The sequence below is a fragment of the Callorhinus ursinus genome, unplaced genomic scaffold (assembly GCF_003265705.2).
Source record: "Callorhinus ursinus isolate GAN/ISIS: 27379988/994484 unplaced genomic scaffold, GSC_fseal_2.0 scaffold49, whole genome shotgun sequence".
Classification (NCBI taxonomy): domain Eukaryota; kingdom Metazoa; phylum Chordata; class Mammalia; order Carnivora; family Otariidae; genus Callorhinus; species Callorhinus ursinus.
In genome coordinates, this window is record NW_027397111.1 from 8,916,824 (window position 1) to 8,934,042 (window position 17,219).

General features: G+C 39.4%; 1 protein-coding gene across 1 annotated transcript in view; it reads left to right on the forward strand.

Annotated features, from left to right (window-relative positions):
• The window catches only part of RIC3 (RIC3 acetylcholine receptor chaperone), a 68,500-nt gene extending 51,654 nt beyond the window's left edge, over window positions 1–16,846 (forward strand). The window contains 2 exon segments of the mRNA XM_025848652.2: window positions 212–360; window positions 12,522–16,846. Of these exon segments, the coding sequence (XP_025704437.2) occupies window positions 212–360; window positions 12,522–12,955 (583 nt within the window). The 3' untranslated portion in view covers window positions 12,956–16,846.
• The last annotated feature ends 373 nt before the right edge of the window (window positions 16,847–17,219 follow it).

A 17,219-nucleotide genomic window follows, 5' to 3' on the forward strand; every position in this document is an offset into this window, starting at 1 on the left:
GGCCTTAGTTTCCCCATTTATAAAATCAATCAGAACATTGAACTAACATATCTAGTTATCAGCAATGCATTTCCAGGCCCAATTTCTAGAATATTTACCTGCTGCTGTTGGACTTCCTATTCTAGGATCCAGACGGATCATAGTGATGTCTATGTTCATTGCCCAGGAGTTCATTTATCATTAAATGGCTGGGTTGTCTGATATCTCTAAGCAGAGCACAGACTGTGACTTCTGACCAAGAAAAACGGTTGCTGCATCAGCTCCGAGAAATCACCAGGGTCATGAAAGAAGGAAAATTCACTGACAGGCCCACTCCAGAGAAAGAAGCTGAGGAGGCCCCTTACATGGAGGACTGGGAAGGTAAACAGTGTCTTGTCATTTCTTGGTTAGCTGTCAGCCCAGAAAAGAGATCTTAAAAATTTTTTAAAATACAATGTATATGTATGATAAAATTCACCAGTTGTAAGTGTCTGGTTAGGTAAGTTTTGACAAATGTGTAGAGTGGTATAATTATACCACAATCATGATCTAGGATGTTTCCATCCTCTCAGAAAGTTCCCTTCCCCTTTGGAGGGAATCCCTTCAACTACCCTGGCACAATGTAACCAATTTCTGTCCCTATAGTTTTCTGTATAAATGGATCATATTGCACATGCTCTTTTGTTTCTGGCTTCTTTAATTTAGCATAATGCTTTTGAGAGTCATGCGTTGAATGTATCAGTATTTTTTTTTTTAATTGCTGAGTAGTATTCTGATACATGGATATACTGTTGTTTGTTTTTCTATTCACTAGTTTAGGAACATTTGGGTTTTCTCCAGCTTTGAGATATTATGAATCAAGCTGCTATGAACTTGCATACACATCTTTGTTTGAACATATATTTTTATTTCTTTTGGGTATATCCTAGGTATGAGATTTATTTCTGGGCTTTTATGTTAAATATATGTTCAACATTCTTAGAAACTGTCAACCTGTTTTCCAAAGTGGCTTTGCCATTTTGCCTTCTGCCAGCAATGTAGGAGTATTGTAGTTACTCCACATCCTTGGTAACACTTGATATTGTCAGCCTTTTTACTTTTAGCCATTCTAGTGAGTGTATAGTGGTATCTCAGTTGTGACTTTAATTTGCATTTCCCCAGTGACGATGGACATTTTTTAATGTATTTGCCATCTCTGTATCTTTAGTAAAGTGTCTGTTAACATTGTTTGCCAATTTTTTAATTGGGTTGATTTGTTTTTATTGAGTTACAAGAGTTCTTTATATATTCTGGATATAGGTTTATTACCAGTTAGGTATTTTACAAATATTTTCTCCTAAACTGTGGCTTCCCCTTTTATTTTCTTAGTGGCATCGTTCAAAGAGCAGAAGTTTTTATTTTGATGAAGTGCAGCTTATCATTTTTCTTTTATGATCTTTACCTAACTCAAGGTTTGCCTGACTCCTGTTTTCTTCTTCTAGAAGTGTTATAGTTTTAGCTTAGATTTAGGCATATGAGCCATTTTTTTTTTTTAAAGATTTTATTTATTTATTTGAGACAGAGAGAATGAGAGAGAGAGAGCACATGAGAGGGGGGAGGGTCAGAGGGAGAAGCAGACTCCCCGCTGAGCGGGGAGCCCGATGCGGGACTCGATCCAGGGACTCCAGGATCATGACCTGAGCCGAAGGCAGTCGCTCAACCAACTGAGCCACCCAGGCGCCCGCATATGAGCCATTTTGAGCTAGTTTTTATATATGGTGTGAGGCATTAGGACTGAGGTTAATTTTTTTCCATGTTGATATCCAATTATTCCCACTTATTTTGGAACATTTAATTCTTTGGCATGTTGAAAATCAGCTGTATGTATGGGTCTATTCTGGATCCTCTCTTTTAAAAAATTTTTTTATTCAAGTATAATTAACATACAGTATTATTAGTTACAGGTGTACACTATAATGATTCAACAATTCTATACATTACTCAGTGCTCATCATGATAAGTGATGACTCTTAATTCCCTTCACCGATTTCATCCATCCCCCACCCACCTTTCTGGCAACCACCAATTTGTTCTCTATATTTAAGAGTCTGGGGTTCCTCCCCTTTTTTTTTTTTAAGTTTATTATTTGAGAGAGAGAGAGCAGGGGACAGTAGAGGGAGAGGGAGAAGCAGACTCCCTGCTGAGCAAGGAGCCTGATGTGGGACTCGATCCCAGAACCCCAAGATCATGACCTGAGCCAAAGGCAGACGCTTAACCAGCTGAACCACCCAGGTGCCCCTGTTTCTCTTTTTTTCTTTGTTTTGTTTCTTAAATTTCACATATAAGTGAAATCATGTCTATACTTATACCAGTATCACAATGTCTTTATCACTGTGTCTGTATATTAAGTCTTGAAATCAGCACAAATTCAACTTGTTTTTTTCCCCTTTTATTTCAAAATTATTTTGGTTATTCTAGGCCCTTCATATTTTCACATAAATGTAGAATCAGTATGTCAGTATCTATGAAAAAGCCCAGTGGGATTCTGATTGGCATCATATTGAACCTTTAGATCAATTTGGAAGAATTAACATCATAGCAATATTGAATCTTCCAGTACATGAACATTTTATATCTCACCATTTATTAGATCTTTAATTTTTCAGCAGAGTTTATAGTTTTCAATATATAGGTCTTGTACATGTTTTATAAACTTATGCTTAAATAGTTCATATTTTTGAAGATAATGTGTTTATTTTAAAATTTCTAATTGCTTGTTACTATATAGAACTACAATTGATTTTTGTATTCTGACCTCATTTCCTATCACCTTTCTAAACACACTTAGTTCTAGTAGCTTTTTTTTTCTTTAGATTTCTTAGGATTAAATTTCGTAGAATTTTCTACATAGAGAATCAAATTGTGAATAGACAGTTTTACTCCTAACTTTCCAATCTATAGGTCTTTTATTTTTCTTGCCTTATTGCATTGGTCAGAAACTCTAGCACAATACTGAATAGAAGTGGTGAGGACAAGCATCCTTGCTTTCCTGATATTAGAGGGAAGCACTCACATGTTCTCCATTAGTGTGATATGAGCTGTTGGTCTTTCATGGATGCTCTTTTTCAGGTTGAGGAAGCTTCTTCCTAGTGTTACTTTGCTGAGAGGTTTTTTTTTGTTTTGTTTTTAAAGATTTTATTAGAGAGAACATGAGTGAGTGAGGGGCAGAGGGAGAAGCCGATTCCCTGCTGAGCAGGGAGCCCGATGTGGGGCTCAACCAGGACTCTGGAATCATGACCTAAGCTGAAGGCAGACGCTTAACAGACTGAGCCACCCAGGCACCCTGCTGAAAGTTTTTAATCACAAATGGATATTTAATTTTGGGGAATGCCTTTTGTTAACTGATTTCATATTTTTGTTTTCATCTGTTAATCCAGTGAATTACACTGAATTTTTTTTGAATATTTAAACAACTTTACATTCCTGGGATAAACTACTTTGTTATGATGTTCTTCTGTATGGCTAGGTTCAATTTGCTAAGGACTTTTTATTTTTGTGTTTATGAGGGATACTGGTTTGTGCTTTTGCTTTCTTGTCATCTTTTTGGTTTTGATTTCATGGTAATACATTGCAATATGTTTCTTATATTTTCTGGAAGACTTTCCATAGAATTGCTATCTTTTTCTTAAATATGGAATTTTCCAGTGATACCATCAGGTCCTAGAGTTTTCTTATTAGTAAGAGGGTTTTTTTTTTTTTTTTGGTAAGAGTTTATTAACTATGAATTAAATGTCTTTAACAGATACAGTGCTATTCAGATTATTTCTTCTTGAATGAGCTTTGATAGCTTGTTTCTTTCAAGGAATTTATGTATTTCATCTAAATGGTCAAATTTATTAGTATAAAGTTGTTTATATTCATTTAATGTATGTAATGTATTGGGATGTTCTCTCTTCTGTTTCTGATACTGGTAATTTGTTCTTTCTCTAAATTTTTTCCTGATCAGACTGGCCAGAAGTTTATATCTTTTCAAAGAACTCTATTTTGGTTTCTGTTTCCTATTTCCTTGATTTCTGTTATGTTTCCTTCCTTCTGCTTACTTTCGGCTTAATTTGCAATTTCTTTTTCTAGTTTCTCAAGGTGGCAGCCTCGATCTTTGATTTCCCCTCCCCTCAACCACTTTGGCCATTATTTTATTAATGATATCTCTTTCTCTTTTTCTTTCTCTTTCTGTCTTCCTCCTCGCCACTTCTGATTCTCCAGTTGCACATTTGTTAGACCTTTGAAATTGCCCTATAGGTTGTGTATAGACTGTTCTTTTATTCATGCCATGCTAAATTTTGGATAATTTTTTTCGCTGTGCCTTTAAGTTTGTTAATCTTTTCTTTAGTAGTATATTTTCTGCTCTGAGTCTCATTTAATGTATTTTTTTTAAAGATTTTATTTATTTGACAGACACAGTGAGAAAGGGAACACAAGCGGGGGGGTGGGGGAGGGAGAAGCAGGCTTCCTGCTGAGCAGGGAGCCTGATGCGGGGCTCGATCCTGGGACCCCAGGATCATGACCTGAGCCTGGGGTAGATGCTTAACGACTGAGCCACCCAGGCACCCCTCATTTAATGTATTTTTAATTCAGATATTGTATTGTCATTTCTAGAAGTTCTATTTGGGTCTTTAAGTCTTTCATTTCTTAAATATTTCATTTCTCATATTCTTATACCTTCTTTAAAATATGAGGCATATTTGTACTAGCTTCTTTAACAGTCTTAGCTGTTGATCTTATCTTCTGGGTCTATTTCTAGTGATTAATTTTTCTCCTTGCTGTGGGCCCTAATTTTATGCCCTTTTTACATGCCTGGTAAATTTTGACTGGATGATGGATATTACATATTTTATATTATTGGATTCTGGATTTTTGTTTTAGTACTTTAAATAGTTGTTGGACTTCTTATTAACACACAGTTAAGTTACCAGAAATCAGTTGGATTCCTTTAAGGCTTGTTTTTAAGATTTGTGAGAATGGGTCCAGAGCAGCCTCTACTTTGGCTAATTTAGCCCCACTAGTAAGGCGGTACCCTTCTTAGGATTCTGTCTGATGCTCTGCAATGTTTTCAGCTCTTACTGGCAGGAACATGAACTATTCCCAGCTATGTATGAGTGCCAAGAATTTTTAGGCCTAATGCTTTCAGTAGTTCTTTTCCTGGCCTTGGGTAGTTCTTTCACATATATGCACAGATCAGAGCACAGCTAAAAACATGAAGAGTTCTCTCTGAAGATCCCTGAAGCTCTTTGTCTACAAAGCTTCTTTCTCGTATTCTTCACTGTAAATTCTAGCTGCCCTGGCCTCCCAAAATTCTAGTCTGTCTTCCCAACTTAGTGGGACCACTGGGCTCTGTTTCCCTTTTCTCAGGGATCATGCTATACTACTTATTAATGTTTGAAAATTGGTGCTGCCTATATTTCTTTTGGTTTTCTAGTTTAAAGAAAGGGGTCCCCATGTTTCCATCATTGCTTGAGCAGAAGTAAGAGCCTACACATTTAACAGTGAAATAATTCCAGATATACTAAGTAGTTAGGGATGGAGAACAGGAACCTTTAAAAAGTAGAAAAAATTGTTGCAAATATCTTCATGATTTCCTAAAATACCTGGCAAAGAATTCGGCAACCTTGTTTAGTGCCAGCGATTATGAAGTGGCTCCTCCTCAGTACCATCGGAAGGCCGTGTGAGGCGAGGTGCCAGCCCTCACTTCGTTTGGATCTCTGTAAACACATTTTTGTTTAGTCCTTCTCTTGTACAAATGATGTACTTTGAAAATGTTAGTGTATAACAGAGTTGATGTTTGTTTTCTGTTTGATCTTTTTTTGTTTTGTTTTGTTTTTAATTTGACAGAGACAGAGAGGGAACACAAGCAGGGGGAGTGGGAGAGAGGGAGAAGCAGGCTTCCTACGGAGCAGGGAGCCTGATGCGGGGCTCAATCCCAGGACCCTGGGATCATGACCTGAGCCGAAGGCAGTAGCTTAACGACTGAGCCACCCAGGCGCCCCTGTTTTCTGTTTGATCTTAAACAGAGAAAATAAAAGGGGTTACAGCTCCTTTTTTCTTTTTTCTTTCATTTCAAAGTTACTACTAATGTATTCAGTGACGGACAACAGAGAGACATACTGTAGACTGTTCTATTGCCTAGTCAGCAACGCTGCTTTGAATGCTGGTGGTTCTATTCCTTTGACTATGCACTTTTATAATATGCAATACATATTGCAACTATGTACTGGCTCTTTAGCGGGAAAGGATTTCTTGAGCATAAAAGCAATGCAAGATCCATTCATAATAAAAACTCTCAGAAAAATAGGAATAGAGGGTAATTTCATCAACTTGATAAAGATAATCTACAGAAACCTACAGCTAACATTATATTTAATAGTCATCAAAGGCAAGGGTGACTACTCTTATTCAGCATAATACTAAAAATTATAGGTAAGGCAAGTAAAGGAAATAAAAGGCCTACAGATTAAAAAGGAAGAAAGAAAACTGCTCCTCTTAGCAGATTACATGATTGCCTATGTAGAAAACCCCAAGGAATCCATTTTTAAACTCCCAGAGTTGGGGCATCTGGGTGGCTCAGTCAGTTAAGTGTCCAACTCTTGATCTCAGCTCAGGTCTTGATCTCAGGGTCATGAGTTCAAGCGCCATGTTGGGCTCCACTCTGGGCCTGGAGCCTACCTAACAACAACAACAACACTCCCAGAGTGTGTTCAGCAAGGCTGTAGGATACAAGATAAACAGACAAAAATCATTATATTTCTACATATTGGCAATGAATATGTTGATATCAATTTTAAATTTGGTATCAGAATTTTTAATCTAAAATGAAAGACTTAGGTGTAAATTTAGCAAAACGTACAGGACTTGTGTGCTGAAAACTATACAACACTGATGAAAGAAATCAAAGGTGTAAATAAAGGGGGAGATCTATCATGTTCATATATTGGAAAACTCAACACAAATATCCATTCCCACATTGACAAATGCGTTAATGCAACCCCTATCAAAATCTCAGCAAGATTTTTTTGTAAGATACAAGATTATTCTAAAATATATATGGAGGGGCAGAGAAAATAGAATAATTAAAAAAGTTTGTAAAAGCGGGAGGAATTAGTTTACTTGATTCCAAGACTTACTATATAGTTAACAATCAAAACTGTGATATTGGTATAGGAATAGACCCATAGATTAAAGGAATAAAACCGAGAACCCAGAACCACACAAACATGTACAACTGATTTTTGACAGATACAAAAGCAGTTTTGATAGCCTTTTTAACAAATGGTGCTCTGGCAATCGGATATCTATAGCAAAAAATAAGCCTTGAACTAAGTTCTACATATTACACAAAATTTAACTAAAAATAGATCATGAACATAAATGATAAAACTATAAACTTTTTTTTTTTTAAGATTTTATTTATTTGACACAGAGACAGCGAGAGAGGGAACACAAGCAGGAGGAGTGGGAGAGGGAGAAGCAGGCTTCCTGCCGAGCAGGGAGCCCGATGCGGGGCTCCATCCCAGGACCCCGGGACCATGACTGAGCTGAAGGCAGACACTTAATGACTGAGCCATCCAGGCGCCCAACTATAAACCTTTTTTGAAAAATATATAGAAAATCTTGGATCTGGGGTTAAAGAGTTCTTAAACTTGACATCATAAACACAATTCATAAAAGGAAAAATTGATAGATTGGAGGTCATCAAAATCTAAAACTTTTGCTCTGCAAAAGACCCTGTTAAGATAATGAAAAGACAAACTACACAGTGGGAGAAAATATTTGCAAATCACCTATCCAACAAAGGATTTATATCTAGAGTATATAAGAACTCTTGGGATGTGTGGGTGGCTCAGTGTTGGTGAGTCATCTGCCTTCGGCTTGGGTCATGATCCCAGGGTCCTGGGATTGAGCCCCCGAGTCTGGGCTCCCTGCTCAGTGGGGAGTCTGATTCTCCCTCTCCCTCTACCCCTCCCCCTGCTCATGCTTGCTCTCACTCAAATAAAATCTTAAAAAAAAAAAACAAAAAAAAACTCTCAAAACTCAACAGTAAAAAACAATCCAGTTAGGAAATGGGCAAAAGATATGAACAGACTTTCACCAAAAAAGACAAACAGATTGCAAATAAGCACACAAAAAGATGTTAAACATCATTAGCCACTAGGGAAATAGATTAAAATCACAATGAAATAACCACTACACATCTATCAGAATGGCTAAAATAAAAAACAGTAACAACACGAAATGCTGGCAAGGATATGGAGAAACTAGATCCACTCATACATTGGTGGTGGGGATGTACACTTACTCTGCAAAACATTTTGGCAGTTTCATAAATCTTCAACAACTTTACAACCTGGCAGTTGCACTCCTGGGCATGTATCACAGAACTTAAGACTTAAATTCACATAAAACTTATACATGAATATTTATGGCAGGTTTATTTGTAGCCACCCCAAGCTGCAAACAACCCAAACAGCCTTCAACAGGTAAGTGGTTACAAAACCGTGGTACATTGATACTTCGGTATACTACTCAGCAATAAAAAGAAATTGATACATGCAACAACCTGGATGAATTTCCAGATAATTATACTGAGTGAAAAAGTCTAATTCCAAAAGGTTCCATACTGTGCAATTATATAACTTTCTTAAAATGGTAAAATTATAGAAATGGAGAACAGACTGGTAGTTGCCAGAGGTTAAGGAGGAAATAGAGGCAGGAGGCAATAGGTGTGGCAAATAAAGGGCATAAGGGATCCTTGTGATGATAGAAATGTTCTGTATATTGACTCTATCAATAACATCCTGGTTGTGTACTGTCATATAGTTTGGCAAGATATTACCATTGGGAGAAACTGGGTTATGGGTACATGGGATTTTTTTTTTTTCCAACCACATGTGAATCTGCAGTTTTTTTGTTTTGTTTTGTTTTTTTGACACAGATCACAAGTAGGCAGAGTGGTAGGAAGAGGGAGAAGCAGGCTCCCTGCTGAGCAGAGAGCCCAATGCGGGGCTTGATCCCAGGACCCTGGGATCATGACCTGAGCCGAAGGCAGACACTTAACTGACTGAGCCACCCGGGTGCCCCTGCAATTAAATTTTTTAAAAGCGATGAAGAAAATTGTAAGGGAAAGGATAATGTAGCCTGAATGCATAAAACCTTTACTTAGATTAGAGAATACCACACAATTTAAAGCCAACACTAAACTAGAAAAAGTATTCGTGACAAATGACTGAAAAGTTGATACCTTTAATATGTAAAGCATTCTGTAATTTATAAAACTGATATCCTCCTGTGTAAGCAGTACATAAAAGAAAAAAACACCTTGCTATAAAACATTAAAAAGTATTTCAATCTTTCTAGTAATCAAAGAAATGAAAATTGGAATTCATTTTCTCCTCTAAATTGTAAATCTTTTTATATAACCTTGTTCCCAAAGAAGGTAAAATCTTTATCACGTTTATTTTCTGTGTTCCTCTTAGGTGGTGTTGAAATTATATAGAATTTTAGCTCCAAGTGATATTAACTTTCAAATATATTAGCCTATTTTAAGTATTTCAACAATGGCATTAAATTTCTAACCATTTTACCAATAATTAGTTTACACTGATACTTCTTACTGATTCATTGTTTACCACTTTCTCATATACAGTATAATCTTCCTCAGATTTAAAAATTTTTTTTGTATTTGTCAGAACTCTTAAGTACCTCCACCCCCTACGCACTCACCCCCTTATAGATTGGTGTACTTTCTGAGTACTTGGTTATCTACACATACCATTTTTTACCTTTATACAAATAATTATTTGATCATGCCATTTTTCTTTGTAAGTCTGAAAACATTGCTGTATTATCTTTCATTTGATGTTGAAAATGAGAAATCTTATCACAGTCTGATTCTTTTTCTCAATAGGCAATCTGTTTTTAGTTTGTTTTCTGGCTGGAAATGTATAATCTTTTAATACTTAAACATTCAAATTTGGGCAGGTTCACTGGCATATATCTGAGTGTGTGTGAGTATGTGAATTTTTCATAGTATTTTTGCCTAGCATTTAGTGACTCTTCCATCTGAAGACTTGAGTCTTTCTTCAGCTAAATGATATTTTCTTGTATAACCTTTCTTTTTGGTTATTGCTTCCATTTAACCTACTCTGCCCTCGTTCTGGAATCCCAGTAATTTGGAGATTGGATGTCCTGGATCAGCTTTCAATGCAGCCTATATATATTTTTTTCTCACAATTTCCATTTCTTTGTCATTTTTACCTTTGTCTTAGAAGAATTTCTGTACTTGGACTTCTAATGTACTAATTTGGCTTTTAGCCCTGTCCATTTTAATCTATTTTTTCCCTTTCTCAAGTTTAAATATTTTCTATTTCTAAAAGCTCTTATTTCCTGTTTCCTCCCCTTTTTATATTGAAGTCTGGTTGGTTTTATCAGTGCAGTAGTATTTTGAATATTACTGGGAGTATCGGTTACAAGTTGATTGATATTAACTCCTGTTTCCACCATTGACTGCTGTTTTGTTTTTGTTTTTTTTTTAGGGGCTATTTACACAGTTTGCTTAGTTTGGTTCCCCTGCTGACTTCCTCATAGGATCAATGAGTTTTATAGCTTCCTCATATTTTTAATGAAGTTCTTGAATAACCAGCGATGTTGGCTGATAGTGGGCTACCTCAGCAGCCTGTTTGTGAGTCTCTATTTGGTTTTCCTTAGCAGGCCTTCCCCTCTTAAACCAAAGCAGATAGCCATGGAACTCCAAAGGTAAGCTTTGTCCTTGGTGTGGAGAAGGCAGGAACATGCCAGAAAATGGACTTCTCTTAAGTATTAAGTGGCTGGGAGCTGATTAACAAGTATGCTTCTCCAGCCCCTGTCCTTGACCAGGGAGGCTGTGAGGGCCTTGGGTGGCTAGGCTGTTTTACCTCGCATTCCATCCATAGTGAGTTAAGCCAGCGGACTGACACTGCTTCACATGCCACTGGCAGTGATGACGAGGATGTGATCAGATGGACAAGTTTTTATGTCACCGGTAGGACGGAAAATAGACATTCTTCTGGAAACCCATTTGGTGGAGTGTAAAAACAGGCTTGGAAAATGTCTGATCCCTTTAGTTCTCACATTTCTAGTGGGCTATCTTAAAGAAATAGGGAAGTGGACATAGACTTCTATTCAGAGATCCTAACTGCCAAGTTACTTATAATAAGGGGAAACTGGAAAGAATCTACGTGTCTTACAGAAGAGGCACGGCCAGTCGTGTCCGTTATGTAGCTGTATGATGGGGTATTTCGCAGCTCACGATAGAACGCTGAATGAAAAAAATCAGAGTATTACATTTTACACACAGTATGTTTATACATGATAAAAAGGCCAGAAGTAACACAACAGATTATTATCAGTGGTAGGATTCTGGGTGACTTGTGTTTTTTTTTTTTTTTTTTTTTAAACTTGTCTGTGTTTTTAAAAATTTTCTGTAGTGAGTTTTCTGTATGACTTTTATAATCAGAAAAAAACCCCCAGTAAATGTTGTTAAAATAGGTCTCTCCACACTCTACACTGCATCAAAAAAGACCCCTGCTTTTCAGAATTTGCAGGCAAAAAGTGGTTTGCATTAGGGTTGAATTTGCCAGTTATCATAATGTGCAAATGGATTTTGGATTCTCCGGCTTCTCGCGCCGTGCAGGGCGCACGGCTGCCGCGCCAGCGCCAGCACACAAGCTCGGGCGAGGCCCATCTGCTGCTCCGGCACAGCTTGGCGGACACAGATTGATTTCAGTTTGTTCTTTAATTTGGCAGCTTTCCATCTTTTCTCATTATCATAGCTGGGATTCAGTACTAGTATTACTCATTTTGTTTACTGGTTTGTTGTCTTTTGTTCCATTTTGTGGAGACGAAGAAGCCAACAATGGGAATTCTGTCTTGTGAAAACGCAGGGCTTGTCCTTTGGGATCTCGGGCATGTCTTGCTGAAGGGGCTTTCTCTGACACTTGCAAGCCCTTTCAGTTGTTTCCATTAGTCGAAGGCTTCGTGGTGTTTTTTTTTTTTTCTTCAAAGACCTTAGTCTTCCTTTTCTCCCCCTCCCCCCTCCCCCCAGGAAGATTTGGAAATGGATCCAAATAGAAATTATCAACATTAGCCTTGAGCTATGCTCTCTCCATCTGGTGTTTGGTACCTTTTTTTTTTTTTTTTTTTTTTTTTAACTGAAGGCTCACATTGTTTAATCTTAGTCACTGCAGAAGCCGGGGGCGGGCAGGGGGCGGCGAGGCTTCGACTCTGCCCTAACCACCCTGCACTTGAGAAGGGATTTTCTTCTGAGTTGGTTTGTATTTCAAAAAACACTGGGATAGTCCGCCAGATTGCTAAGAATTTACTCAAGTAAAACTTGAGAACTGTTAGAGTCATCAGAGATTTTTTGAATGGATTTGTGGGGATAGGATGGCTGCCGCCTGAGAAGCCTCTTTGAGCCTGATACTTTCTGTTGAAGAGACATTCCTTGTAAGACTTTATGCTACTTTTTTCTCTAGGTTACCCTGAAGAGACTTATCCAATTTATGACCTTTCAGATTGCATCAAGCGTAGGCAAGAAACAATCCTGGTGGATTACCCTGACCCCAAGGAGCCCTCTGCTGAAGAACTAGCTGAAAGAATGGGAGTGCTGGAAGGTGAAGAATCAGACCATTTGGGTTGGGAAATGCGCACTGACCCCAGCACCCGGGAAGAGAATTCTGTTACCTCATGTGACCCAAAGCCACAAACCTGTTCCTGCTGTTTTCATGAAGAGGATCCTGCGGTCTTGGCAGAGAATGCTGGATTTGGTGCAGACACTTACACTGAGCAAGAGGAAACCACCAAAGAAGTATGGCCCCAAGACTTCAGAGATGAAGGCCTGGGCATCAGCCCTGATAAAGTACATACAGGTGGCACGTTGAGGAAGCGGAACCCCCAGGTTCTGCTTTAGTTGGTTTCCGGAAGTATCCATTACTCTAGTTCCAAGGTGACCTTTCTCTCCTCTCTGATTTCATCCTTGGCCCTGTGCCCTGAATTTCATTCTGTATTTAAATATTCTAGCTAATCAGGCCACTACCATGGATATCCTTCCTGGTGCTCACACACCTGTCACCTTGTAAAACACCATAGCAATTAGTATGAACACAGTACAGCTTCACTCTTCATGCCTTTCTTCCACCAGAGAGTTGATCCATTGAGTAATTATGTTTGATCTGTTGGGCACTCAGGGGCAGGGGTCTGACTTCGTGCTAGGAGTAGCAGATGGTTTACCTGTGAACAAACATTAGTTTACATGTGATGAGGACTTAAGGCTGCAAAAGTGAAGATTATAGAGTCCAGGATGCCTTACTCTGTGGGCCTTGAGCAGGTTAGTGGTCCCCTGGGTTCAAGAAGAGAACATTTTGTTAGTGGGTATGATGGGGCCAGAGCAGGGTAAGACTCTGCTGTGTGAACTGAAGAAGCGCCTTCCTCACAGTGAGGGCCTTTTGGGGAGCATTGTTGCTGCCTCAGATACCCGCTTTTCTCCAGAGTAGCAGAAGGCTCCCAGTGACCTGTGAATGAGCCCAGAGACCAGCTGGGGGACTGTTACTCTGGTATTGCTGGGTCTTTAGCTTCCTTTATACCTGTTCTGTTTGACAGAACTGCCAACCCAGAAGCACCATTGTACCTCTGGCCTTCAGTGGCCAGAGGAAGCTTTAAATAGAGACTTTAATCCTTGCCCTGCAGAGCCAAGGTTGGAGGCTGGGAAGGCTACACAAAAGCCTGTGTAAGGGTGGTGGACCTCCACGAGGCGGTCAGACCAGAGAGCGAGGGGTGGGAGAGAATCCATGTACTTAAGGACAGCTATTTCTAAATGTTGTGCCCTCTGGGAAATTTGTTCTTACCACATGAATTGAAACAGAAATGAGGAGGACTGAACTCCTAGACAAAGTGCCGGGCCGAAAGGAAAGTTGCAGTGTGTGTCTGTTGCAGAGAACCTATAGCAGTGCCCAAGGAAAGAGACTATGCTATATTCAGGTATCTGGGTCTTTTGAGAAAGCTGGGAAGGGGAGGAGGTTGGTCAAAATCCTCCCAGTCTTAACCTCTCACTAAAGGCCTAATTTCTAAGGGTGCCACCTATCATCTTTTTTTTTTTTAAGATTTTATTTATTTATTTGACAGATAGCAAGAGCAGGAACACAAGCGGGGGGAGAGGGAGAAGCAGGCTTCCCGCTGAGCAGAGAGCCCGATGCGGGGCTCAATCCCAGGACCTTGGGATCATGACCTGAGCTGAAGGCAGACGCTTAATGACTGAGCCACTCAGGCGCCCCTGTCATCTGTCTTCTTGAGATAAGATGGCACCCACGCATCCTGTCTAGGAAGGATGAGTGAATTCAGTTTACATGTTAAGACCTGAGAGTTTAAAGAAGACACATTCCCAGGAACATTTCTCATCATGAAATGTGGAAGACTTGAAAACTGAGAAACGATGTAAAGGTCTGTAGGGCTTTTAGAGTTCCATTGTTCCTGGTCGACTAAAATGCCAGGAAAATAGCTGACATCAAACATATAGGCATATAGACTGCTGTCAGAAGGTTATGGGATATTTAGATAACATGTCAGCTAATAGTAGGCATTTCTTAATGAAATTAATGTTAATGAAATTAACATTTCTTGTTACAGAGAAAAGTCATTGAAGACTGAGTCTGTAGGAAAAGTATATTGCATCCATCTGTGTGGAACCTTTGATTCACTTTAGAGTATAGTTTTAAAATGTGCTGGAAGTTATCTAGATGTAATGCTCAAGGTAAAAAAAGAATGTAGGTGCTCTTTACTGTTTTGATAAATCACTTTCCCTGTCATTTCCCTTTTTTCACTGCGAGGGATTGATTTATAAGGAGTCCTGGGTCCCTGGTTCCTTCTTTTTTTGCCTTAGGATATATGGTTCCCTTCTTAGAGATGTGTTTTTTTCTAGCTTATTCATTCATTTATTCATTTAGCAGACACTGCCCAGAGCTGAGCAGCAGGAACAGAGCCTCAATTCCTACCTTCAAGAAACAAGAAAGCTTAGTGTGGGAGCCTTGCCCAATTTTTTTTTAAATGAATGATTAACTGTAAAAGGGCTCAAGATTGTGAATTCTGCAGGCAGAGAAATATTGGTCATGATTCCATCCCGGCCTATTCTATCTGTAGACTCTTGTTGGCTCCTTACCCCTCCTGAGACTTGGCTTTCTCCTGACACAGGGGAGTCGAAGTCCAGCTCTCCCAGGTTGGGTAGGAGGATTAAATGTGAATCATCAGTGCATCTAAAACAGCATTGGCCCTCCCATCTCCTCCATGCTAACCACTCACTAGGTGGTAGCTAATTTACTTTTATTGTACAAGGTTTTATGCTGTAATTGAGATGTGGACCCAAGTCTACAGGAGCACAAAGATCATTTTTGCCAAAGTACTTCCAAGAAGCTTTACCGGGGAGTTGGATCTTCAGGCATGCTAAGAACTTCTCCAGGTGGCCAAGGAAAAGAACGGTCATTCTTGGCACAAAAAGCGGTGTTGGACAAAACAGACAAGTGTGGAAGTATGTGGATGTTCAGGTATTTTTATGAGGCTGGTATGTAAGATGTCCTGTAACCAACTCTTTATTTTGAATGTTAATCTTTGGGGGAAACTGGCTTATGGAACTATCTCCTGCCAGAAGTACTAAGAGCTCATGATGGTTCCTACTGCCCTCACTCTTGGTTGGCTTATACAGCTAGGATATATTAACATTTATATTTCAGAAATGTTTGGTCATTTAGTGCTTTGTGGATTTTCCCGAATTATTTTATCCTTCAGGGATGACAACTGTGTGTATATACAACCCAGGATGACCAAAATCAGAGGACTGGTTTTTGTCATGTGTACTCTTTCCTTATGGTCTTCACTTCTCAGAACTGGTCTGGGCTGTGAACTTGATCAGCCCCCAGGTACTAGGTCCTCAGTGACCTTTGAGCACTGTGGCGGAGAGCATGAAGTCCTCACTTTGGGGATGGACAAATGGCCTAGGAAACACGGGTATCACCTGGGACTGTGCTTGGTTAAGTTAAGAGGGCGAGCCAGTCAGGAGAGCTGCTTTCCTAGTCCTAATAGCACAAGGAAAGCGCCTTGTGAGCTCCAGGACTAGCAGTGCACGTGCTCTAAAAGACTAGGCCCAGGAAGGAAGGCATGTTGAAGAATGGAGGCATACTGGACCTTTTGAAGAGATGGCCTTTGAGAACCACTCTCTCTGTACCTTCTATGGCTTGGGTGATCAGATAACTCATGGTCCAAACTAAGACCCCTTGAGAGAGAGAGAGAGAAAAGGGAGCTTTAATTAGAATGATGCCAGGACAATAGGTATAAACCTGGACTGCCATGGACCTATGGTCACCCCGTCCGTGGCTATTTAAAAGATTTGTCTCTCACCTGACCACTAACCAACAAAAACCTCTGGTCCGAACCTACATCTGCGGTTTCCCACAGAGGCAGAGCCAAGGAGCTGGGCTGGGGTTTTGGCAGGATCTTAGCCACATAAAAACTCCAAATCTAGGGTAAAAAACTAAAACCAGCTCTCCTTACTTTTGTCCTAAGAACCAGGCCCCCAGGGGCATATGGAGGAACTAAACCGCCCATGCTTGCAGAGAACTACTTTAACCGAAGTCTCTTCTATCCAGCCCTTCCCAGCCTGTGTGTGGTTCTGCCCAGCCTTAAATCTGTTGAGCTCAGCCAGAGGGAGGACAGCGTCGGCCCACACAGTAGTATTTCCAAACAAGCTGTGAGCCCTTCCTACCCACCCCCACCCCCAGGCTCTTAGGACAGACGGAACGAATACACTTGTAGGTAAGAAATGTTTTCTCCCCTTTTATAGGGAAAAAAAAAAATGCACAGCAGTGTTGAAACAGTTCAAGTTTAATTTGTTGCTATATGGTCTGTACTTAGACAAACACTAAGTTCTACAACATATATAATGTCAACATGGGAAAATACCAACTTTGTCATTGCACATACCAGTAAATAAATACATTTGCTCAATACCAAAGAGTTTATTCAAAAAGTCACTTAATAAAAGCACAGTTTTGCAAGTTTGTCTAAAACTCCAGATAATTTGGAACAAAAATAAAATGACCACTCCAGAATAGGAAAAGACAATCTTGTGGAAATGGACATACACATTCTAGGCGTTAGGAAAACTGGCTAAATGGCTGCTCCCAGCAAGA